Below are 25,528 nucleotides of genomic sequence, written 5' to 3'. Positions count from 1 at the left end.
TATTTGTGCTCTTTCCCTCTTTCTTCCCTCTGTATACATGCTTCTCCCTAACCCCCAGAACCATTTGAAAGTTGTATAAATGAAGCTGCTTTCTGCTTTCCATTGGATTTCCTAATTTTTTTTAACCTACCCGTGTCTTATTCTATTTTGTTTAATTTAAGGCACTAAAAAATAATGTAGTATATTTCCTGTATTCTATGGCTTGGTAAAAGTAGAGAGTCAGCAAAAAAGAGGAAGACCCTCAACTAGATGGATTGACACAGTGACTGCAGCGATGGGCTCAAACATAGCAACGATTGTCAGGATGGTGCAGGACCCAGCAGTGTTTGGTTCTGTTATACACCAGGGTCATTATGAGTCGGAACTGACTCGATGGCACCTAATGGCAACAACAATAATGATAACAACAACATGGTAGCCAGCTCTCTTCTTCCTTCACTTAGTCTGCCTACGTGTCTCTAGGGCCAGGGTGTTATATACCATAGAATGAATGGCTCACCCCAGGATGTTCCCCATTTCTAATCTCGTGGAGGCTGGTTTGATTCAGTTCCAGAGTCGCAAGTTGAGGGAAACCTAGACAAAGGAAAACCATTAGATTTTATGCCTGGATTCTGGTCATGAATCTCTTTCCCTCATCTATATCCAGTCTATTAGTGTGTCCTGTTAAATCTACCTCCTAAACATCTTACACTTGTTCTTTTCTTTCTGTTCCACTACCACTGCCCTAGTTCATGCCTCTGACATCTCTTGCCTGGACCAGTTGCCTTCCAACTGGCTTCCTTCCATCTTTTCTTGTGCTACTACAATCCATTTCCCACATAACACCAATTTTTGTTTTTATTGTATCAAGTCATCTCCCTGCTTAAAAACAGCTAAGTAGCCTCTTTTTATTCTGAGAGAAAAATTCCAGATGAATCACCAAGACTTTCAAGGCTCTGAGTGGTCTAGCCCTCCCTCTCTCTCTACCCTCATTTTATGCTAGTCTCCGCTCACCTAGCCTCCTCCAGCCACAGTGGGCTTCTTTCAGTTTTACTGTCCTACTGTCCACTTCTCATCTTGCAGCCTTTGCCTCTGCTTTTCCATTTCCTTGGAACAGCCTTCCACTGGTTCTTTGCTTGCCTGCATCTTTAGTCTCCTTCATACTTCGGCTTAAATGTCACCTTCTCAGAATCCTTCTCTGACTGCCATTTGGTGAAAGCTCTTCCCTTAATACTTTTTCACCATGATTTGTTTATTCTCATAATAGCACTTATGAGATTTTTAGAATTTGATTTGTTTGCATATTGAGGATCTACCTCCTCCACTAGACTGGAACTCCAAAGGGTTATTCTCTTGTATTGCTATTTTGACACTATTGTATCTCCAGCACCCAGTACCGTGCTTGGTACATATTAAGTGCTCAACAATTTGCTCAATAAATGAATAAAGCCCTAACAAAATGTTAAATAAAATATGCTAACCTGCTGAAAACAATGCTTGGTATGTGAATGTCCCTCCCATCCTTCTCTCTGCGTGTCATCCACGCTTGCCAAATTAGCATGTGTTCTCTTTTATGTGCATGTCTCACACATGCATGCTGTGTTGAGAAAAAAAAAATAGCCCCTTCTTTATTCTTTTTTATACTCCCCTTCCTTTCTTTGTCCATTTTCTTCTTTTAACCTTCTCCAGTGTTCTTTTGATTACAATGCTTGTTTTCCCATATATTCTTTTTAAAACAGTTAACATATTCACAGTAATTTCTTTTCAACCTCCAGTAACCCCATTGAGAAGTTATTGCAACTTTTGCTTTCTTAAAGCATTTCATTCATGAATGCATTCCTTGTTGTTGTTGTTTTTTTTTAATGTCCACTATGTGACAGGCATTACTTTAGGTGCTAGGGACAAAGAGAGGAATAGACAAAATCCATGTCCTCGAGTGGTTCACAGTGTGTTTCTAATGAAATTATAAATGTGAACCATGTGCTGGAGGAGCTCAGGAGAAGGTGAGGCAAATGTTGCTTGAGAGAGTCAGGGGGGATCATTTGGAATGCCACTTTGGTGAGTGAGCATTTGTTAGAGGAGGAGGAGGGGACGGGATGGAACTTTGGGTAACTTTCACCACCTCCTGTAAGTATCTGATTAGTTGGCATTTGTTGTTGGGATTTGATAGAAGTCTTGTTAGCTCGTTATATCTTGGAGTCCTGGTAGTGCAGCGGTCAAACTGCACGGCTGCTAACCGAAAGATCGACAGTTTGAACTCACCAGCTGCACTGTGGGATAAAGCTGTGGCAGTCTGCTCCCATAAAGATTTGCAGCCTTGGAAACCATATGGGGCAGTTCTCTCCTGTCCTGTAGGGTCGCTATGAGTTGGAATCAACTCAACTGCAATGGGTTTATCTCGCTATTCCTTAGTCTGCTTCACTGTCTAGGTGAGGATCCCAGTGTCCTACCCTCAGTTCCTCCATCTAAAGGTAAAGAAGAAGACTGGCGTGAGTCTCAATAGCAATTGCACTCTTAGCCTCAGGACTACTGTGATGAAAGCAAAAAGCAATTTTTTTTTTTTTTTTTAAAGCGTCTGGATATTTCAGGGAGGCAGAGTCGGAGAAGTCATGACACCTTTGCCAATCCATGATCTCTCATGGTACTAAAAAAAAAAAACTAGGGGAACTTAATTCTGAACCATTGCTCTTCATCCAGTTTCATCCATCCCATTCTCATTTCTTTTAAAATTTAGATAGACCTAAAGAAAGAGCATGATTTGTTACAATTTGCCTACGATGAAGAGAGCCCTTGAAACTGATGGTGACTGAGCTTTGTTGAAAATTCAGGAAAATTGTGCTCAAGAGGTGGTGGAAGTCAGAGACAAGACACGAACTACCTGGTAAAAAAACCTGGTAGTCGAGTGTAATTGTGGAGGACTTTCTTTATAGGTGGAAAAATAAGCTTTTTATGTTTAGGAAGTCTTGGAAAATTAAATGCAGCCCCACAGTGCAAAGTCATGAGAACAGATATAGGTATGTTGCAGAAAAATGTAGATTTTATAGAGAGAGACAATCTGGGATTTGGTGTAATTAGAGTGGATGAATTTAGAGGGTGAAAAGAAAGACAAGCTTCGTTGTTCTTTACTTTCTAATAGTAATGATTTTTATAGTCTATTAGGGATAGTAATTCTGTAATTTCTTGTAAGAGTTTGAGACCGAGCAAAGGATGCTAGCATGTTTTTGCATTCAAGTCCTCTGTTATATTTGCAATATCATCCGATTGAATACAGATGTCTAATGATTTGATCTTGTTTATGTTGAATCCTTGCCCTCAAGCGGCTCACAGTGTGTTTCTAATGAGACTAAAAATGTGAGCCAAGTGCTGGAGGAACTCAGGAGAAGGGGAGGCAGATGTTGCTTTTATATCATGTGTCAATATATCATGTCATATGCCACAAGTGCCTTAGAGAGCCTGTGCCTTGATTTAGAAAGCCTGCCAATTTTGAAAAATCTGTCTTTAGTTACTGATTTCTCTTACAGTCTGACTGAAACTGAAAAGACTCTTGAAGAAACCAAGAACAGATCGGCCATATCCCTTTTGGCTGCAGAGGAGGAAATAAATCAGCTAAGAAAGCAGTAAGGAAAAAAAAATGGCAAAATTATTGCAGCCTGCTGATTAATCTTTGAATTTAGCTTTTTTGGTGCTCCATTGCAATACAAAAGATCCTGTTCACGTGCAAAAAGGAAAGGCAGCAGTATTTTTATTAATGTTTTTTAATATTTATTTTCTTACTATAAAAACATTACCTAGGTTGTACAAAATTTTCAAAGTACAACATAGTATAAAGGAATCCAAAAGCCGTCTCAAAATTCCAGAACCAGTTGCCATGTTGATATTTCTTCCAATACATATATTAAAAATAAAGTTCAGACAGACTACCTTTCAGCCAAATAATAGACGGGCCTATAAAATAAACAATAATACCTGTGAGGAAAGTGCTCCTTAGAATGACCAACTATACGAAACCAAAAGGGCAACAGTTGCCCAAAAGCAAAGATGAGAAGGCAGAAAGGGGCAGAAAAACCAGACAAATGGAAACAGAGAACTCAGAGTAGAAATGGGGAGAGTGCCGATACTTTGCGGGGATTGCAACTAATGTCACAGAGCACTTTGTGTATTAATTATTGGAGGCGAAACTAATTTTCTCTGTAAACTTTCACCTAAAGCACAATAAAAAAAAAAGTTAAGACTACAGAATGAAGTATATAAGGATGCAGTTTTGGGCCCTACTTTTTCACTTAACATTGTTTTCTTCTATCACTAAGGAAAAATACTGCAGAGCTTAGTTTTAAATAGGTGCATAATATGCCATCACTTAGGGATTTCCCTAATGATGAATATTTAGTTTGATACTCATTTTAAACATTAAAATAACACTGTGATAATTATTTTTGTGGCAAATCTTAGTTCAAATGTCAGATTATGCCCTAAAGATAAATTTCTAGAAGGTGAAAGAAGCAGGTTATAATTTATTTTTTCTTAATTTTGATTGTTTCTCCAAAAAAAAGAGCAGGTGGAGGTGTATTTTTTGGCAAAAAAAAATCACCTGAAAATGCCTTTCTGTTGCCTTCGTACATGTTCCCCTTGTTCTGATATCTTTAGGGAACAACTGTAAATCTTAGCTTACAGCTCTGTTCTGTTTTCCGCGTCTGTCCTCCCTCTCATCATTTTAATTTCTTATTTCCTTTTTGGTGTATCTTTTCAAATTCATTGTTCGTTCATATTACTTATTGATTTCCTATAGCACCGATCCTGTTCTTTACTGTTTCTAGTGCCACTTTTAATTCTGCTATTGCATTTTTAGCTTCTGTACATTCTTCTTAATTTTACCCTTTACCTTTTCATCTTACACCGTTGTTATTTTCATTGCAGCATATTCTCCTCTTAAAACTTTTTGCTCCTGTTTTATGGTGGCCATGCCTTCTTTTTCTTTTTTTTTTAAATCATAGATGAAGATGCCAACTTTATTTCTAAAGTTATTTTTGCTTGTTTATTTGTACTACATTATTTTCAGAGGTCCACACTTTCATCTAGTCTTGTGGATATTATTCAGTTTCCATTGTAATTTTCCCCATATTCCATTTGTTTAGAGAATCAAAGAGCTAGCGAGGGTAGAAGACCATATCTTAGGCCAGCTTCTGGACTGAGTTTTGGAGGCCAATTGCTTTTAGTTTTTTGGGCAGTTACCATCAGTACAATAGACTAGACTATTATGACTAGAGGCCTACTCTGCTTTTTCTAGAAGATCTGCATGAGCATTCTTTTTTCAGGAACTATTTTCCATGAAAGCTGCTGACCTGCAGGGCACCCTAACCTTCTGGCATTTTTTTTTTTTTAATTTATTTACTTTTTTTTTTCAGTGAAATATACACAGCAAAAGGTACAGCATTTCAGCAATTTCTACATGTACAATTCAGTGACACTGATTACATTCTTCAAGTTGTGTAACCATTCTGGCTATCCTTTTCTACATTATTCTACCACCATTAACATAAACTCACTGCCCTCTAAGCTTTTCATCTAACTTTTCAAGTTGCTGTTGTCAGTTTAATTCCATGTAGATAATTCTTTAAAAAAGCTCAATCCTCAAGGACGATGTACTTTACTAATTAAGCTGAACAATTGATTGGTTCAAAGAAGACTTCAGGGTATAGTTTTGGTTTAAAATTTAAAGATTATTTCAGGGCAATATTTTTGGGGGTTTATCCATCCTCAATGGCTCCAGAAAGTCTGAATTCCATGAGAACTGGAAATTCTGTTCTGCATTCCCCCCACCCCCTTTTGATCATGATTCGTCTATAGAATCTTTGATCAAAACATTCAGTAATGGTAGCTGGGCACCATCCAATTTTGGTCTCATGGCAGTCTGTCAGTTCTGTTTTGCTAATTTGCATTTGTTCATGTGTATCCCCATCAGAGTTTTCCAATTCAATAATGGCATAGTAGAGTGGTCTTTGTTGTTAAACAAACATGCCAATTGTTGCTTATTTATCTCCTTCTTTCTTCTCTCCCTCCTGTCCTTTTTCTCCCTCCCTCCTTCCTTTCTTTCCCTCCTTCCTTCCTTCTTTTTCCCTCCCTCCTTCTCTCTCTCCCTCTGTCTTTTACTGTTCAGTCTTAAATCTCTTCAATCCCAAGAGGAGTCCCGCCACAGGAACTCAGACTACTACTCAGACTACCGGGGTGGAGAGCGGGGTAGGAGCATAGACCACAAGAGTGTGGACCTGCGGAGTGTGGACCTACGGAGTGTGGACTTGCGGAGTGTAGACCTGAGGGGAGCAGAGCTACGGGGCTCGGAGCCACGGGGCTCGGAGCCACGGGGGTCGGAGCCACGGGGCTCGGAGCCACGGGGCTTAGAATTACGGGGCTCAGAACCCCGAGGCTCAGAGCCACGGTCCATAGACCTGAAGAACTTAGACAGACGGAGCACGGACCAGCGGAACCCAGAAGTGATATCTGACTATGAGAAACAACTCCGAACGCTCAAGGATGAGATAGCTGTTCTGTCTGCTGAAAAGAATGTGCTCCAAGGAAGGTCTGACAAACTCTCAAATCTTTTTATTTAAGCTCCTTTTGATGCCTAATTGGTTGAGTTAGTGGTAAAAGCCTGGCTTGGAGAAAAAAAGTAAAATGATACCTAGAACCAAAACCCAAACAATTGAATTGTAAAGGGATTGTTTTCTCTGACTGCACCATCCCAGAGAGAGAAAACACCTCCTAGATTGTCAATACTTGGGCACTTACTAATTTTGGGCTTACACTGAAGTGAAAGGAATGAATCAGATTAATTAAAACCGGATTTGGGTGGGTATACAATGCAAATGGCGGTAGCCATCTTGCAAGAATGTTTTATAATAGTAGGCTCCTTTTCTCTGAGACCTAAGGGTCCTCTCTCCAGGGTGACTATATTACTGGTCCATATTACTGTAAGGCATTTGTTTTTAGATCTGACTTTGTTTGGTGGAATGTGCAAGTAAGTGTACTTGTGAAGAGAGGTCATTAAGAGAGTTTAGTGAGGACAAAGTAAGATGTTTGTCTTTAGAGTCTCCATTTTCCCTGCTCTAGCACCGCCCCCCACATGCTCTGATTCAGTCTATCAAAGCCACCGTCCTCCACTTCCTCCCCTTCCCATTCCCCTAAGTGTCACCTTAGTCTTGCATTTTTGGGAATCACTCCATTCATGTTGTGTTGGTGCCGGCTTGCACTCCCAAGAGCTGATTCTGTGCATCTCCTCCAGTGACATCACATCAGTAGCTTGACATTAGCCATGGTGGGGTGGGGGGGGTGTGGGGAGGATTTTCACCATGAAGATTGGCAAACTGCATATCAGGGCTCCCCCTATTCAGAGAGTCTGCTTATCAGCATACCACTGCACTCAGTGCTATCTACTTTTTGCCGCATAGTTTCTTCTATAAAACTTCTTTTTTTGTGACCTATTTCTTTTGAATTAGCCAGTCCGATCATTTACTTTGTACTTGGTAGTAATATACTTTGACTGATACAGTGGTTTATAGTTTACCGAGTACTTTCACATGTATTACCTTATCTGGTTTTCCAGACCTTATTCCCACTCCCAAGGAGCCCTGGTGGCACAGTGGTTAAGTGTTGGCCACTAACTAGAAGGTTTGTAGTTCAAATCCCCCAGCTACTCCGAGGGAGAAAGATGTGGTAGTCAGCTTCTGTAAAGATTACAGCTTTGGAAACCTATGGGGCCAGTCCTACTCAGCCCTATAGGGTTGCTCTGAGTCAGAATCAACTTGATGGCAATGGTTTTTTTTTTTTTTTTTTTTTATTCCCACTCCTGAGAAAGGTTAAAAATTATGTAGGTGATAACTGAAGCTTTGGAGAGGAGAAATTACTGCAAAGGTCCAACTGAGATGAGATGGTGTTGCTGGATGAGAACACAGATCTTTCTCATTGCTCCATAGGTGTTCATTCCATTTTATACCATAAGGCATGTATGAGGTGTTAGCTCTTTTATGAAGCAAATTTGGGGTAAAAAATCCTGAAAATCTGACTTCTGTAACTCTGGCTCTTGCTAGCTGTGTTACTGTAAGGATGGTCCTGTTAACTTTGGTAAGCTTCCCGTTCCTCATCTGTAAAATGGCTAACAATCATGACCAAACATGGCTGTTTAAAGGATAAATTGAGGCGCTGAATGAGTGAAAGTGCTCTATAAAGTCTATCTCCTTATGCAAATACAGAGTATTGTTTCTTGGCTGTGGTAGTATTGAAGGTCTACTGGAAAGGTCATGAAAGCAGCTGCTTACCCTATCTAAAAAGCCCGTGGTTCCTGGGTATCATTGGCAGTTTATGAGGAGAGAAGAACCAGAGTCTAGGAACAACGGGGGGAGGTCAATAAAGGTGTTTCCTTGGCTGATTCTTACTTCCCAACAGGTCCCTAAGGAGCCGGTCTCCTAGCCCTGCCCCTCGAAGCCGGCCGGCCAGCCGGGCTGCCAGCCGGTCTGCCAGCCCCTCGACTGCAGTTGCAAAAATTAGAACCCCGTCCCCGAATCGCTCCAAGCTGTCCAGCGTGGCGCGCAAAGCTGCCCTCCTGTCCCGGTTCAGTGACGCCTATTCCCAGGCCCGCCTGGATGCACAGTGCCTGCTCCGGCGCTGCATAGACAAAGCTGAGATGGTGCAGCGGATCGTATACATCGCCACGGTGGTATGTGCACGCATGTGGGCTGGACTTCAGAGGAGGTCCTTGGGGCAGTAGTTTCGTCAACAGAAGGGCACAGCTTTAAAAGACTTGTGGATCCTGAGGTTACTGAAGGGGGCGCTCCTTTATCTCCCCATCTGTCCCTCCTTCCCTCTGTTTCTTCTTTCCTTCCTTTCATTACAAATATTTAGAATGAAGCATTTTCACAGTCAGCTATTCATACATGTTAATGTTTATGTTGTCCAGATGTTTGTTGAAGAAGTATTCCTAACTGCAGGGCTGTCTCAAATGGGTCTATGCTAAGTTGATTTGCACTGTATTTTCTGCCTAATGTGGGTCTGTGCACACACGGTGTGGATATGGTAGTGCTAATGGCAATCATTCTGTTGGTTTCCATCAGAAGGTTGTGATTGTGTTGACTACTATTTAAGCCCCCAATTATTAGCTGAAAGGTTGGTGGTTCGAACTTACCCAGAGACACCTTGGGAGACAGGCCTGGCAGTCTGCTCTCGAAAGCTCACAGCCTTGAAAACCCTATGGGGCAATTTTATTCTGCAACACATGGGTTTGCCATGAGTTGGAATTCAGCCAACAGCGACTGAGAACAACAGTTACTGAACCTACTAACAAATGAGCTACCGAGTATGAAAACTTTAAAAAGGCACATATATATAATCCTTAATTCCCAAAGCAAATAGGTTTGTTCTATGGCTACCATTCTGAGACACATTTTGAGAGTAGTTAAATTAAAAAAAAAAAAAATTAGTTAATCTACTGAACTTTTGACCTGTGGGTCATATCTAACCCCAGCCTGTTTTTCTACCATCTGAGAACTAAGAATGTAAGAATGCTTTTGCATTTTGAAGAACTGTAAAAACCAAAAAAGAGTCTGTGACAGAAACTGTATATGGCCTGCACAACCTAAAATATTTTCTGCCTGGCTCTTTACAGAAAAAGTTTTCCAACTCTTCTGATTTAGATAATTGAGAATCACTTACTGAGGTGGTTAAAGCTCTGGAAGGGTAGAGACCATTTCTCTTTTGCATAACTGAGTTTTCCTAGTCCCAGCTACATAGCAGACATTCAGTAAATATTTATGTAATTAATACATGCCAGGAAACATGACTGTTGCTCTGTGGTAAACACTAAACTGATAATTTTCTCTTATTTCTTTACCAGTAATATAATATAGTATAGTATAGTATTTTTTTTTTAGTATAGTATAGTATAGTATAGTATAGTATAGTATAGTATAGTATAGTATAGTATAATTAATATAATATAATATAATATAATATAATATAATATAATATAATATAATATAATATAATATAATATAATATAATATAATATAATATAATATAATATAATATAATATAATATAATATAATATAATATAATATAATATAATATAATATAATATAATTAATGTAATGTAATATAATATAATGTAATATAATATAATAATATTGCTACGGGTTCATAAGGAGCCCTGGTGGCACAGTGGTTAAAGTGCTAAGCTACTAACTGAAAGGTTGGCCATTTGGACCCACCAGCTGCTCCGCGGGAGGGAGGAAAGATGTGCCCATCTGCTCTTGTAAAGATTTACAGCCTTGGAAACCCTATGGGGCAGTTCCACTCTGTCCTGTAGGGTCTCTGTAAGTTGGAATTGACTGGATGGCAGTGGGTTTGGGTTTTTTTATGGCTTCATAGCATCAATGAGCACTTTTCAAGTATTTGTGTGACCGCAGATGGCTTATTTCCTTGAGCCTCTGTATTTTTCTGCTTCCTGCTCTCAAGATTACCAGAACAAGGATCGACTGTCTTGGAATTCATGGACATGGATAGTCATATAAATATTTATGTACTTTTCAAAATTTTATAGAGATGTGTTTTCTCCCAGATTAGAAATACTTTTGATCAATGTTTATTTATCAGAAGATGGATAAGGTGCTGAATTTTTGGACATCTTGCTAATTCCTTGCTTTGGATTTCTTTACCCCTCTCCTTCCATCAAATAAATTTGCTGCATTTTTATGTGCAGGAGGCATTCCATGTAGCTAAAATGGCATTCAGACACTTCAAGATCCGTGTGAGGAAAACGTTGACACCGTCTCACTCAGGGTCAAATAACTTTGAAGATGTGGTCTCGGATTATATCATTTGTCATCTCGATCTCTACGATGCCCAAAGCAGTGTTAACGTAAGTGCTGGAGTCCTTCTATGGGGACTGGTTCGCTGATGATACTCTTTACATTGAATACTGGTAACTCAGAAATCCATCCAGTGCTGAGTATTGCTTCAGAAATGCACAGTATCCAGTTGACTTTGTAGCACCAGTCTTTATTGGCTGTTTATTTTTTGGACATTTTATGGGAAATAAAGGTTCTGAGCTTTGTCATTCTATTCTTTAGATAGGCCTTTAAGGTAGGGAGATATAATATCATGGTGCTTCAGAGCGACGGCTTTGGGAAATGTAGGTACGGATTTGCCACCTGGCTGTGCCACTGCCTAGCTGTGTAACTTTGCACATTTACTTAGCCTCTCTGTGCTTTAGTTTCCTCATCTTTAAATGGGAGCTACAGTGGTCATTAACCCATACAGTTACTGAGAGGATTAAATGAAAGAAGGCACGTAATTTGCTTAATACGAAACTTGGCACGTAGTGAACACTCAATAAAAGCAAGCTATTAGAATAATTATTATAGACTATGAACAAGTTAATTCTGTGTTGGCACATCACACAAATAGAAAAATAACAGAAACAATAAATAAAAGTCACTGAAGTTTCTTTCCTTAGATTTTTGGGGCACTCTCTTGGCCTCGAGTATATATCATTTGTACTTGGTGTCATCTTTCCTCCTCTATTATGAGTGATACGGTCTTTCTCCTTTTAGCCCATGTTTTAGCTTTTCTGATTTAGCCGACTTTCACTTACCTGCCCTTTTCCCACCTCTCATCAGTCACAACGCTCTTAGGATGTCAGAGTTGAGTTGGTAATAAGGTGACGCTATCTTTTTGTTTTTCAGGATGTGATCCGAGCCATGAACGTCAACCCCAAGATCTCGTTCCCTCCCGAAGTTGACTTTTGCCTCCTCAGTGACTTCATCCAGGAGATATGCTGCATTGCCTTTGCAATGCAAACCTTAGACCCACCTCTAGATATTGCATTTGGGGCTGATGGAGAAATTTTCAATGATTGCAAGTAAGAGACACAGGAGCAGAAGTTTAGGGATTCCATGTTTGCTGGGAACAATTTAGGAGAAAGTGTACTAGTGGCAAAAGAATCCTGGGTGGGGAAATCAACAGACACTATCTGATTTCCAGGCCCTGCCGTATGCTTCTCCATGCTACAGGGCAGAGCTGTCTCCCAGAGTCATTTTCCTTCTAGGCAAAGTGTAAATCAGAGGTCACATTATGATTTCCATTGGGCATATTGGTCTTTGGAAGGGATTAATGAGTGCCTGAAGCCTGCCTGGAGTACTTTTAAAGAAAGGTACTATATAAATACAAATGCATATGACTTTTTTTTTTTGGTTTGTATCACATTATCCAGGCCAGTTTTCTCAAAGTAAGGTGTGTGGATCACCTGCATCAGAATTACTCAGAGTGCTTGTTAAAAATGCAGATTTCTGGACCCCACTCCATGGTATTTTATGTAGTAGGTCTCTGACATTGATAATTTAACAAACTCCCAGGTGTTCCTTATGCAAGCTAATGGTTGGTAACTACTGCTCTACTCTTCTGTCTAGGACCATTGGTTTCTACCAAGTTTTAAGTGGTAAATATTTCTCTTATTAATTAGAGGAAATTAATTTTAAACATTTTATTGAGAATTTCATGGGACCCTATGTATAGCTGGAGATTTTCCGGGAAGAGGCCAAGCTAGTGATTAAGAACACAGACTCTGGTGTCAAGCTGCCTAGGTTTGATTCGTGACTCCATCACTGTTAGCTGTATAATCTTGGGCATGTTAATATTTTTGTGCCTTGGTTTTTTCCCTCTTATACTACTTCCTAGGACTGTAGGAGGTTAGATAATTCAGATAAAGCACTTAAAATGCTGTCTGGTGTGTTGTGAGTGTTCAGAAAACATTAGCTTCAGGTCTTTGTTCAGGCTGTAGAGTTATGGGTTGGTGGTGGCCCAATACCCCTGCAAACTTGTTGATAACAGAGACCGTATATCGTTCACTTATGCAAGTCAAAGCAGTGATGGGGTTTCAAATTGCCTTATGTTGTTGTTAGTTGATTTCAAGTTGGCTATGATTCACGGTGACCCCATCTACAACAGAGTAAAATGTTGCCTGGTCCTATGCCATTTTCATGATCATTGGTATGGTCAAGCCCATTATTGTGACCACTTTGTATTTTGAGTGTCTTCCAACCTAGGGACTCATCCTCCAGCACTGTATCAGACAATATTCTATTGTGATTCATTGGGTTTCCACTGGTTAATTTTTGCAGGTAGATTGCCAGGCCTTTCTTCTTTGTCTTACTCTGGAAGCTCTGCTAAAACCTGTCCACCATGAGTGACCCTGCTGGATTTGAAATACTGGTGGCATATCTTCCAGCATCATAGCAAAACACAAGCCACCACTATATGACAAACCGACAGACTTGGTGGTGGAATTGCCTTTTAATGTGTTGTATTTTCTTGTCCTTGCTCTAGTTTTAGTTTCTTTCAAATCACTGCTCACAGCATGTGTCCACTCATGGAAAAGTTGGGTATTAGGACATTACACTCCAGTTGGGTCTTTTTGATTCCCTTATAGAATATATTATATTCATACCTCTTCCTTTATTCCTTTTTCCATTAGAGGAGTCATAGTAACACTCAGAAATGTTCACCTGTTTTACTGTTATAGAATCTGTACATTTCACAGTAGGAAGGGACCCATGGAGGGAGATCTCTGGCAAGTCTGCTGTTTACATGCCTTTAATCAGAGGGAACCTTCTGCTTCTTGGGGCATCCTATGGCCTGCACTCCTGAATGGCTGTGGAGCTAAAACCAGAATGCCTAATAATGATCAAATTTGGTTCTACTTCCAGGATGTCACAGAACAAGTGTAACCTTCTTTTACCGTGGCAGTCTTTCAAAGGCAGTTGCACAGTGGTTAAGAGCTTGGCTACTAACCCAAAGGTCAGCAGTTCAAATCCGCCATCTGCTCCTTGGAAACTCTATGGAGCAGTTCTACTCTATTGTGTGGGGTCGCTATGAGTTGGAATTGGTTCGACAGCAGCACATTTTTTATTTGAATCCTCCTTCTTCTGGTCTGATGACCTTACATTATTTCCATATGAAGGTAGTCTGAGACTTAGCAACAAGTGGCTCCTTTCCCCTGACCTGTGCTCCATGTTCTTCTGAATATTCTTTTTAAAGAAAGTATCTAGAACTGAATGTAGGTCTCTGGTTTGAACTGACCTGCCTAGAGAGACTAACACCCTTTTTTCATTCTTATTCTCTATTAATTCATCTAATTTGTAGTAATTTTTTCCCCCCAGCCTTATAACATTGTTGACTCATTTTGAGTTCAACTAACACCTGTTGTTATTTTTTCATATATCGCCTCTCTTTGTGCAGTTAAATTGAGTTTTTAGACTAATTTGCAGGATATATGTATATACATTGCATTTTATCTTATTAAATTCAGCTTATCATTCCAACCTCCTGAGTTATTTTTTTTTATTAATCAATTTTCTTTATCTTAGAGGAACTCTTTTTCTACCACATCATGTGCTGTTTGGCTTTAGCTCAAGCTTTTTATCTAATGAGCAATTGAAATTTGGCCAAGAGGAATTGAATCTCTTCTTGTGGCTGCAATTTAATTAACCAGATTATACATTTCTTTTTTCATTTATGCTAGCCAGTTTTGATTTGTTCTGGAAAAAAAACCAAAAACCTGTTACAGTTGTATAATACAGTTATCCAACATTTTAATATATATATATATATATATTTTAAGTATTATATTGTATTTTTGGTGAAAGTATACACAGCAAAACAGGTTCCTACTCAATAATTTCTACACATAATATTCGGTGATATTGGTTACATTCTTCACATTGTGTCAACACTGTCATTATTTCTGTTCTAGTTCATCCATTCCCGTTGACTTAGTCTTACTGCCCCCCAACTATGCTTCGGAGTAACTGTTATCCATTGGATCTCGTATAGATAATTTTTTAAGAGCGCTGTACTCAAGGGTGGCATTCTTTACTTTTTGTGCTAACCTGCTATTTAGTTAAAGGTGACTTCAGGTAATAGTTTTGATTCAAGGTTTAAAGAGTTTCTCAGGACAATAGTCTCAGGGATTCCTGTAGTCTCAATGGGTCCAGTAAGTCTAGATTCTTTGAGAATTTGAATTTCTGTTGCTCATTTTTCTCTTTTTATCAGGGTCCATCTATTGTGACCCTGATAAAAATGTTCAGTAGCGGTAGCCTGGCACCATTTAGTTCTTCTGGTCTCAAAGTACAGGAGGCCATGGTTCATGGAAATAATTATTCCTGTAGTCCAGTTGCTTCTCTGATTCTTGGGTTTTCTTCTTTATCTTTTGCTCCAGATGAATGGAGACAAATAGTTGTGTCTTAGATGGCCACTTGCAAAAGACACTTCTCACCGAACTAGGATATAGAACATAAGCTTTATGAACTATACTATACTCATTGACTGAATTGTCCCTTGAGACTAGGGTCCTAAGTCTTCAAACCAAGAAAACTAATCCCATGAGGTGATTGGTTATGCCTAAGAAGTATCCTGAGTTATTTTAAATATCGTCATCTAGTGCTTTTTTTTCACTACTCACCCCATACCTTTGAGCATGTTTCCTATATTTCTTATAAGTCATTGATAAAAATCATGACTTATCACAAGATCGAGAGAGAGCCCTCAGCACGTAAATTCAGCTTCTCATTGATCCATTAATTACCTCCTCCATCCTGACTTTGGATATGGTCATTCAACAAGTTTCCAGTTCACCTAATTAAGTTATCATCCATCTATAACCAGTTGCTGTCAAGCCAACATTGACTCACAAAGACCCCCTGTGTATGTGAGAGTAGAACTGTGCTCCATAGGGTTTTCAATGGCCGATTTTTCAGAAGTAGACTGTTAGGCTTTTTTTCTGAGGCCCCTCTTGGTAAACCTCAACCTCCAGCCTTTGGTTAGCAGCCTAACCTGTTAACCTTGGAGTTCCTGGGTGATGCAAATAGTTAAAGCCCTTTGCTGCTAACTAGAAGGTTGGAAGTTCGAGGGTACCCAGAGGTGCCTTGGAAGAGCGATGTGGTGATCTACTTCTTTTTCTTTTTAATATTTTATTGTGTTTTAGGTGAAAGTTTACCCAGGAAATTAGGTTCCCCTTTAAGGATTTTTATACAAATTGTCCTGTGCCATTGGTTACAATTTTTACAATATGTCAGATTTCTCAATATTTCCATTCTGTTTGTTCTGTTTCCATTGATCTAGCTTCCCTTCCTTGCCTTCTCATCTTTGCTTTTGGGTAAATGTTGACTGTTTGGTCTCATATAGTTAATCGTTTAAAGAAGCACATTGCCTACATGTGATATTGCTTATTTTAGAAGTCAATCTATGATTTGGCTGAAGGGTGACCTGCAGAAATAGCTTCAATTCCAAGTTTCAAGTTCAAAGGGTATCTTAGGGCAATAGTCTTGGGGTTTCCTCCAGTATCTATTGGTCTAGTAGGTCTAGTCTTTTTTAGGAATTTGAGTTTTGTTCTACATTTTTCTTCCATTCTACCTGGGACCTTCTATCTAGTTCTGGTCGCAGGTTAGAAGAGGCTGTGGTTTGTGCAGGCTATTAGTCCTGTGGGCTAGTTTCTTCTTCAAGCCTTTGATTTCCTTCATTCTCTTTTGCTCCCTGTGAGTAGAGACCAATAGTTGTATCTTAGATGGCTGCTTGCAAGCTTTTAAGATCCCAGATGCTACTCAAACTAGGATGTAGAACATTATTATCTTTGTGAACTGTGTGATGCCAATTGACTAAGTTGTCCTCTGAGACTACGGTCCTAAACCTTTTAACCCAGTAAACCAATCCCTTGAGTTGTTTGGATATGTCTAGGAAGCCTCCATAACTCTCCCCATGTGGTTTGTTATATATGTAGATATATATGCAACACACACCAACATGTATATAGATATGCCTGCAGATACACCTATACTTGCATGTGCATTTACTCGCATGTGCGTTTACTCACATACCACACCCGTATTTTTGGGTTGTGTGGTGATTTACTTCTGAAAAATTAGCCATTGAAAACCCTATGAAGCATGGCTCTACTCTTACACACTGGGGGTCCCCATGAATCTGTGTAAACTCAATGGCAGCTGGCTATTGGTCATAGTTCTCTTACTTTGTCCACAAAAATATGATGAGAAATCTCATAAGAAGCTATATGTGACACATCTCTAGCATTTTCCTGAATTTTAACTCTTGTAATCCTGAGCAGAAAGGAAACAGGATTAGCCTGACATGACTTATTCTTCGTGAGCCTGTGCTAGGTCCAAGTTATCGATGGCTCCTGTTTTAAGAGCCACAATCGTCTCTTTAATAACAGAATCAGGATTGCTCTTTGTCCAGATAAGAAATGTTACCCACCCCGCCCCCCGCCGCAGAGATGCTACAGAATGGCGTAACTTCTCTTTCTCGTTCTTTTGTGTGTTTAAAATAGGTACCGTCGCAGCTATGACTCCGATTTCACCGCTCCCTTGGTCTTCTACCACGTGTGGCCTGCTCTCATGGAGAATGATTGTGTCATTATGAAGGGAGAAGCTGTCACCAAGAGAGGGGCTTTTGTACGGTGGCCTTGCATAGTGACCATTCATCCCAAGTGTTTGCTTCACAAGTTCGAGAACATTTATAAACCCAAAGATTCTGTAAAAGAAGTCTATAAAGAGTTGTTTGTTAAGATTCCATACAAAGGGGAGGAAGTGTGTTGTACATGGGCCTGGCTGGGAAAGAACAGGCCTTCTTTTTTTTTTTTTCTGTTTGATATTTTATAATTTCCTGGCAGTGGTGTCTTTGCCTGTTTCTTCATTTATAAGATGGAACTAGTCATATTTGCCTCCTCCATCTTAGAAAACTTGCAATATTATAAGGGCAAAGCCCTTTGAACTCATTTTATTGGTGGCCCTCCATAGTTCTAAGCATTTCAAAATGATCGATTAACTTTCTGGAAACATTTTGGAAAATTTTTTACTGAAAATTCTCCATTTTTGGAAACTATGAATGTACCCTGTGTTTCTCTCCTTTGTATGTGTGGGGGAGGGGAGGAATGGAGAAACGAAGGACAGAGGAGGTGGGGAGAGAGGAGCCAACAAGTTTGGAAGGTTGCTTCCTATGTACACTGGTGGTAGGATTTTTTTTTTTTAAATATTTATTGTGCTTTAAGTGAAAGTTTACAAATCAAGTCAGACTGTCATACAAAAATTTATAAACACCTTGCTGTATACTCCTAATTGCTCTCGCACTAATGAGACAGCACACTCCTTCCCTCCACTCTCTCTTTTCGTGTCCACTCGGCCAGCTTCTGACCCCCTCTACCCTCTCATCTCCGCTTCAGATAGGAGATGCCAACATTATCTCATGTGTCTACTTGATCCAAAAAGCTCACTCTTCACCAGTATCATTGTCTATCCCATAGACCAGTCCAATCCCTGTCTGAAGAGTTGGCTTTGGGAATGGCTCTGTCTTGGGCTAACAGAAGGTCTGGGGACCATGACCTCCAGGGTCATTCTAGTCTCAATCAGACCATTAAGTCTGGTCTTTTTACAAGAATTTGGGGTCTGCATCCAACTGCTCTCCTGCTCCCTCAGGGATTCTCTGTTGTGTTGCCTGCCAGGACAGTCATCAGTTGTAGCGGGGATATCATCTAGTTCTTCTGGCCTCAAACTAATATAGTCTCTGCTTTATGTGGCCCTTTCTGCCTCTTGGGCTCAAAATTACCTTGTGTCTTTGGTGCTCTTCATTCTCCTTTGCTCCAGGTGGGTTGAGACCAACTGATACATCTTAGATGGCTGTTTGCCAGCAATTAAGACCCCAGATGCCACTCTCCAAAGTGGGATGCAGAATGTTTTTGTAATAGATTTTATCATGCCAGTTGACTTAGATGTCCCTTGAAACCATCATCCCCAAGCCCCCTAACCCCTGCTACGCTGGCCTTCGAAGTGTTCAGTTTATTCAGGAAACTTCTTTGCTTTTGGTTTAGTCCAGTTGTGCTGACCTCTCCTGTATTGGGTGTTGTCTTTCCCTTCCCTAAAATACTAAAATAGCTCTTATCTACTATCTAGTTAGTGAGAACCCTTCTTCCTCCTTCCCTCCCTCCCCCTTCTCATAACCATCAAAGAATATTTTCTTCTCTGTTTAAACTATTTCTTGAGTTCTTATAATAGTGGTCTTATACCACTATTTGTCATTTTACAGCTAACTAATTTCACTAAGCGTAATGCCTTCCAGATTCCTGCATGTTATGAAATGTTTCACGGATTCATCATTGTTCTTTATCAATGCATAATATTCCATTGTGTGAATATACCATAATTTATTTATCCATTCGTCCGTTGATGGGCACCTTGGTTGCTTTCATCTTTTTGCTATTGTAAACAGTGCTGCAGTGAAAATGGGTGTGCATATATCTGTTCATGTAAAGGCTCTTATTTCTCTGGGATATAGGTGGTAGGATGTTTTAAACATGTGCTTAGTTTTAGGAGTTGGGCAGCCTTCAAATTGGAATCTTAGGTACACAAGGAAGTGTGTGTGTGTGTGTGCACACGTGTACTGAGGTGGGGATCGGGTGTTGGAACTGGTGGCTGCAGGTGCTTCGATATTCTTTATAGTTCACATTACGTAGTTTTTACCCCTTCCCTTTTCCTAGAAAGCGTTAAGCAAATTGTGAGGTGAAACTCTTCAGAGCAAAGCCACCATCTGGGTGGTCTCTGTTCCTGTTCTCTTTCACCAAGAGAATAGGGGAAGTGCTTTGTGGCAGCTTTTTGCACATAAAGAAGGGGGGGAGTAGTTTATTTTAAAAGACCTTAAGGGGTTTTTGCAGGTCAAAAATCCCATTAGAGTGAGCACTATCTCAATAAAGTGTTTTGTGCTGTGGAAGTTGAGCTCGTAGAAACTGGGTTTTGTTGTTCTGACAATAACAGACGCTCTATAGTGAATGATCTTATAAAACATCCTTCTTGCCGCTACAACAGCCAATCCCTGTTAAGGAAAACTATTTTATACTGTCTGAAGTGCAGTTTTGGAGGGAGAGAGAAGAAATAGCCATTATTCCAACGTTCTAACATCAAATAACAATAGCCTTTTAACTTCCTTTTCCTCTCCCATCAAGTATAGCACCAACGTTTGCCCAAGCTTAAACACTTAAAATAACATACCCTAAAAAGAGGAGCTTGGAAAAGGAAAGGGGCAAATGAAGGGGAATTTATAAGAAGGGTTTTACTGGTAAAATCTCATTATAGTGAGTATGGTTTAATTGTATATTAGTTTTGTTGGAGTAGATGAGCAGCTGCAGTTTCATTCATTGGTTCACTTACTAAGGTGCTGGGAATTCCTCACTGAACAAAACAGACACAAATGCCTACCCTCATTAAACTTACTATGTTTTCCAACTCTTGGCAAATTCGGAATGTAATTTCCAACAGCTTGCTCATCAAAACAAAATTAAAATAGCACCAAGGATTTTTATGTCCCAAAGTTCATTGTAATGGGATTTTGAGAAATACTCTAAAGTTATTGTCAAATATGGGGCAAGTATGAAATGAAAGGAGGGTACCTCATTCCGATATAATGGCCAGGGGTAATCATATTAGTAAAACTTCTCTTTATATGAGATATACGCTTTGTTTTTAGCCATGATAACTTTCACAAATGACTATTTATTTCTCTTTTGTTTAGTGGAATTCGGTGCGGCCTGTAACTCGATGTCGAAGCCGGAGTTTAAGTCCTGTTTACCCTCGTAGCCGTATTTGTTTAAGCACGGTACATATCTGTCTAATCATTTATTACACAAAATCATCCTATGGTTGGCGCTTTCTTTGTTTCAAAATTCGCCTATAAAAGAGGTGGTTACAAGTATATAGGTAGAAAGAGAACCTGTTGCAACAACACTAACCGCAAATTAATTTTTATACTACTGTGGGCCAAGGGAAGCCCTGGTGGTGCAGTGGTTAAGAGCTGGGCTGCTAACCAAAAGGCTGGCAGTTTGAATCCACCATCTCCTCCTTGGAAACCCTATGGGGCAGTTTTCTACTCTGTTCTATAGGGTCACTATGAGTGGGAATCGATTCTATGGCAACAGGGTTTTTTTTTTGGTGGGCCAAGGAATTCATCATTTCAGAAAGAAGGAAGCATAGATTCTTTTTTAAATCTTACACTTTTATTTACTTCATAGTTTAATTTTTATCTTTCAATGAAAACAGACTGCTAGAGATCAGATAGTCCCCTGAACAGAGAAAGGGACAATTTAGTCAACAAACCTGGGACCAGGTCCTTGGTTCCTCTAGAACTTCTTGTATGCGTTTGGAGAGATTGCTCAGATGGTCTAGGTTTCCGTACTTTATAAAGGACATTGCGGGTATCAATTTTTCCCCAACTTCAAAGCACGAAGAAAAAGGCTAATCTGTTTGTTTATTAGCTCTTGGGAGGTTTACTAATAATTCTGTTAAAGAAAAAATTAACAACAGGGAAAATATCTCTGAAAACTATGGAGACGACATCCCTAAAAAACATCATATGATTTACCACTGTTCATTGATTCAATCAATATTTGGTCAATGACTTTTGAATACAGGGTTGGACCAAGACACGTGAATGCCAGAGAGACTAGTAATTTGCTGTTTCTTCAAGTCAATATCCTTTAAATATTTTCTCCAACCTTGTTTTAGAAGAGAGGCAGAGTGGTGGAGAAGGAGAACCACGTCAGGCAATGCTCCACTTCTCCAAAATTATTTCTAGGAAAGCAGCCTTAGCCCTAAACTTGCAAAACCCCTCAGCAAAACAAAAAAGCAAACAAAAAACCCTGCAGTTAACAAGACACCCTTCTTACTGAGTTTGTTGTTGTTAGCTGCCTCGGAGTTGGCCCCTGGCTGATGGTGACCCCATGTGCAACTGAACAAGTGAACTAAATGCTGTCTGGTACTGTGCCATCCCTATAATTGGTTTGCAGGTTGGACCATTGTGGTTTTCATGGGCTCATTTTCAGAAATATATCGCCAGAACTTTCTTTCTCCTTTGTCTTAGTCTGGAAGCTCCACTGAAAACTGTTTAGCACCATAGCAACACACAAACCTCTACTGACAGATGGGCTGTGGCTGCACATAAAGTGCATTGGCTGGGACTTGAACCCAGGTCTCCCACATGGAAGGCGAGAATACATGTTGCTGTAAAAAAAAAAAAATAGCATAGCATGCTTATGAAAATACCTTGTGCAGGGGTGGCAGGGATGGCGTGGCTGGCAAACAGATATAGAAGATGCGTGTTATTTGCATAAAAATATGGTACTACCACTGAACCACCAATGTCTTATTGAGATTAGTGAGCTCAATTGTTACTCCAAGTGGCTAAGCGCTTGGCGGCTAACTGAAAGGTTGGCAGTTTGAACCCACCAGCTGCTCTGAGGGAGAAGTGGCAGTCTGCTTCTGTAAAGATTACAGCCTTGGAAACCCTACGGAGCAGTTCTACTCTGTCCTATAAGGTTGCTGTAAGTCGGAATGGACTTGACGGCAATGGGTTTATTGTTACTCCAGCATGTTCCTTATCAAGTATTCCTTTTGGCTCTGATGGGTGCTAGATTTGGGATGAAAACAAAAATGACTAAAATATTGCCTCCTCCCTAAATGGATTTCAATAAAGCAAAATCAATATGATTTAAATAGATTGACGGTATGTGGCTTATGCTACAGTCCATAAAAGAAGCACAAAGGGCTAGAGCCAGCAGAGGAGATAGGGATTACTTCTAAATTTGGTGGTGAGGAGGAGCTTCATGGGAGAGGTGGTATTTGATCTGGCCTTTTAGAATGGGTGAAATTTCAGTGGGCTGGGAAATTCAGGGGGAATATTCCAGGTAAAGGAAATGGCCTGAGAGATATTGGGGAAGTGGAAAATAAAGAACTGTCTGGTAAAGGCAGCTAGCTATCTGACACCGTCCCTTCACTTTTGGAGATTTAATATGACTCAGTTATCCTTTTTCATGAATAAATATTTACAATAGGTAAAAGCAAAAGGGTAGTGCATTTAGTGGACTGATAAATAAAAAGGAAATCTTGAGCGTTTTATACTAGGAGAATCACAGTTCTTCCCATTCCAAGGGGAGACAGCATATCAGAAGGAAGAGCCATGTTATCAGTTATTTCTGAGCCCTGACAGAATTGTGGTTATGCTGTGGTCGCTTTTGTTCAGTGAAAGTAAAGGTGACAATTGGACAATGATTCTTCTCTGGCTGCCTCGTGGCCCTCCTTAATAGGATGGGGTTTGGGACTCATGAGATAATGCATACAGAAAATGTCTGCCAGAGAGTATTTTATAATTTTAGCATTTATTATTATAATAATTATAATTAGTTTCTGGAAGGCATTGAATTCAACATGGCTGCTCTTAGGCCACTGAGCCCAACTTTTAATTAATAATATAATTTAAACCATATTGAATTCCTGTTTATTTCAGGAAGTATCAAAGGCATCACATCTGACGACTTGGGGGTGGCGGCAGGGGGCGGGGGGAGGGAGCATAGTTCTAAAGCGCCTAAGAGAAACCATTTAGCTGGTATTAGGACAAAAAACCATGCTGGAAGGATTCAGCCCCTGAGCTCCATCTACTGTGTAACTCGTTTTACATTTTTATATTTTACAGCTGTCTCGAAGTCGCAGCCCTTCTCCAATAAGGTGTGGATTGCCAAGTAAGTGAAATGTTTTAAATGGATCACAAAAACACTTTCTGCTTTTTAATGCTCTTTTTAGTACTCAGCATTGTGCAGCAAAATGATTGTTTTGCTTCCTAAAAACGAAAAAACCCAAACCCACTGCTGTGGAGTCGATTCCGACTCATAGCAACCCTAGAGAACAGGGTGAAACTGCCTGGTAGGGTTTCCAAAGAGCTCCTGGTGGATTCAAACTGCCGACGTTTTGGTTAGCGGCGGAACTCTTAACCACTACACCACTGGGGTTTCCCGAGGAACATTTTTTCCCTCCACCTCTAGCCTCTTGTTTCTGGGCCCTCTGACTGATGGTACCCTAGCAGACAGTTATTTGCCAGGCCCCATGGATTCCATAGGAGGTGCCTCCAATAGAGAGGTCATATTGCTACAAACCTAGACGAACCCCCTGCTTTGATTTAGGCCCTTCCAAAACACATTCTAAGAAAGTGACTATATTAACGGAGTGTTTTTCTCCCTAGGGTTTTAAAACGACCAGACAAGCTCCTCTGCCACAGAACATCTGCAAGAGCCAACTTCCCCAGTGCTTCCATCTGCCTCCTGTGTCTGCCTCCCTCAGACCTCACTTAAGATAATGTGAAAAGGCAATTCTGTGTATCACTCCACACAGAGTTAAATGTTTTGGCTGAGCGCATTTGTAACTTTAGATGTACTGCATTTTACTTTATTTTATAGATACAGATTCTATTAATTTGATAAAAACGATTACATAGGCATTTAGGATCATATTCATTCAAAGCAAAGTCCATTATACAGGTTCAGGATTTCCATTCTGAAATACTAGGCTGTTTTACAGCAAACTATATGAACAGAAGTGGAAAATCTTTACTACACAGAGTCCAAAAGATAAAACAGGTCAATTTAGTTTGAAGATTGATCATCAGTGTTGGTATTAGCTTAATTTTGAAAACAATATTGGATGTTTTCACTTTTTCTTTTTTTAAGATTTGAAAGATAGCCCTAATCTCAGGTTGGGGAACTCATAAACCAGTAGCAGTGGTTTAAGGCTAAATGTAGAAAGATGATGACTTAAGAGAAGGTAGTTGGCTTGCTTCTGTGTTCCCATTTTCAGAGTCCCCAGTTTGGCTTAGTTGAGTACCATATGTTGAAGCCAGTAGGTGAGCCTAGAGCCATAGGTGAGAGAATTTTCTTGCTTCTTGAATGCAGAGCAATGTTTTAGGTAGAATCCAGCTTTGAGATAAATGTTAATTACCTCATGTTTATCTTTTGCAAGTGTTCCATATTGTTTTAATGCACATGTTAAATATAAACCTACCTGGATATGCCCTTTACCTAGTCTACCTGGAATCCAGGTGGCACAGTGGTTAAGTGTTCGGTTACTAACCGAAAGATCGGCAGTTCAAATCTACTGGATGCTCCTTGGAAACCCAATGGGGCAATTCTACTCTATCCTATAGGGTCGCTGTGAGTCAGAATCAACTCAACGGCAATGAGTTTTGGTTTTTGGTTTTATTCCACCTAGTTGTTTGCAAATCCAGACTTCCTATAAACTCCATCTAACTAGTAATAACTAAGCTCAAGGCCTAAAACTAGGGGCACCATTTATTGATTTGAAGTGGAGTGCATATCCCTTGATTTATTCACTGTGAAGTACTGTTGGAAGTTCAAGTTCAGGATAATAATGGAATGGTGCTTTCTTAATGCAGCTCTTTCTGCCCATTCTTACTTTAAAGTCAGCCTTAACACACAAGCCTCAGAAATGACTGATCTATCCATGTACCTTTCCGAGAAAAGCTCTGAATTGGCTGTAGCTCAAGTTACATAAGCTCAGTGCTAACACCAGCACCTGGTGCTTTTCAGGTGAAAAAAATACTTCCCTCAAGTGTCTCGCCCCTTGTGGTAGGCGGCAGAGATGGAAAGAAAGACCTCATCAGTCCTTG

General features: G+C 39.9%; 1 protein-coding gene across 1 annotated transcript in view; it reads left to right on the top strand.

The window, feature by feature from the left end:
- SPATA18 (spermatogenesis associated 18) overlaps window positions 1-21,132 on the top strand; it is a 41,386-nt gene extending 20,254 nt beyond the window's left edge. Inside the window, exons 5-12 of the mRNA XM_064285818.1 lie at window positions 3,501-3,596; window positions 6,134-6,201; window positions 6,376-6,553; window positions 8,416-8,686; window positions 10,725-10,883; window positions 11,710-11,885; window positions 17,364-17,487; window positions 20,594-21,132. Coding sequence (XP_064141888.1) covers window positions 3,501-3,596; window positions 6,134-6,201; window positions 6,376-6,553; window positions 8,416-8,686; window positions 10,725-10,883; window positions 11,710-11,885; window positions 17,364-17,487; window positions 20,594-20,755 — 1,234 coding nt within the window. The 3' untranslated portion in view covers window positions 20,756-21,132. The remainder of the gene's footprint in view (window positions 1-3,500; window positions 3,597-6,133; window positions 6,202-6,375; window positions 6,554-8,415; window positions 8,687-10,724; window positions 10,884-11,709; window positions 11,886-17,363; window positions 17,488-20,593) is intronic.
- Window positions 21,133-25,528: the final 4,396 nt, after the last annotated feature.

Source organism: Loxodonta africana, chromosome 5 (assembly GCF_030014295.1).
Source record: "Loxodonta africana isolate mLoxAfr1 chromosome 5, mLoxAfr1.hap2, whole genome shotgun sequence".
NCBI lineage: Eukaryota > Metazoa > Chordata > Mammalia > Proboscidea > Elephantidae > Loxodonta > Loxodonta africana.
The sequence above is the reverse complement of the archived record's forward strand: the minus strand, read 5'-3'. Positions and strand labels throughout refer to the sequence as shown.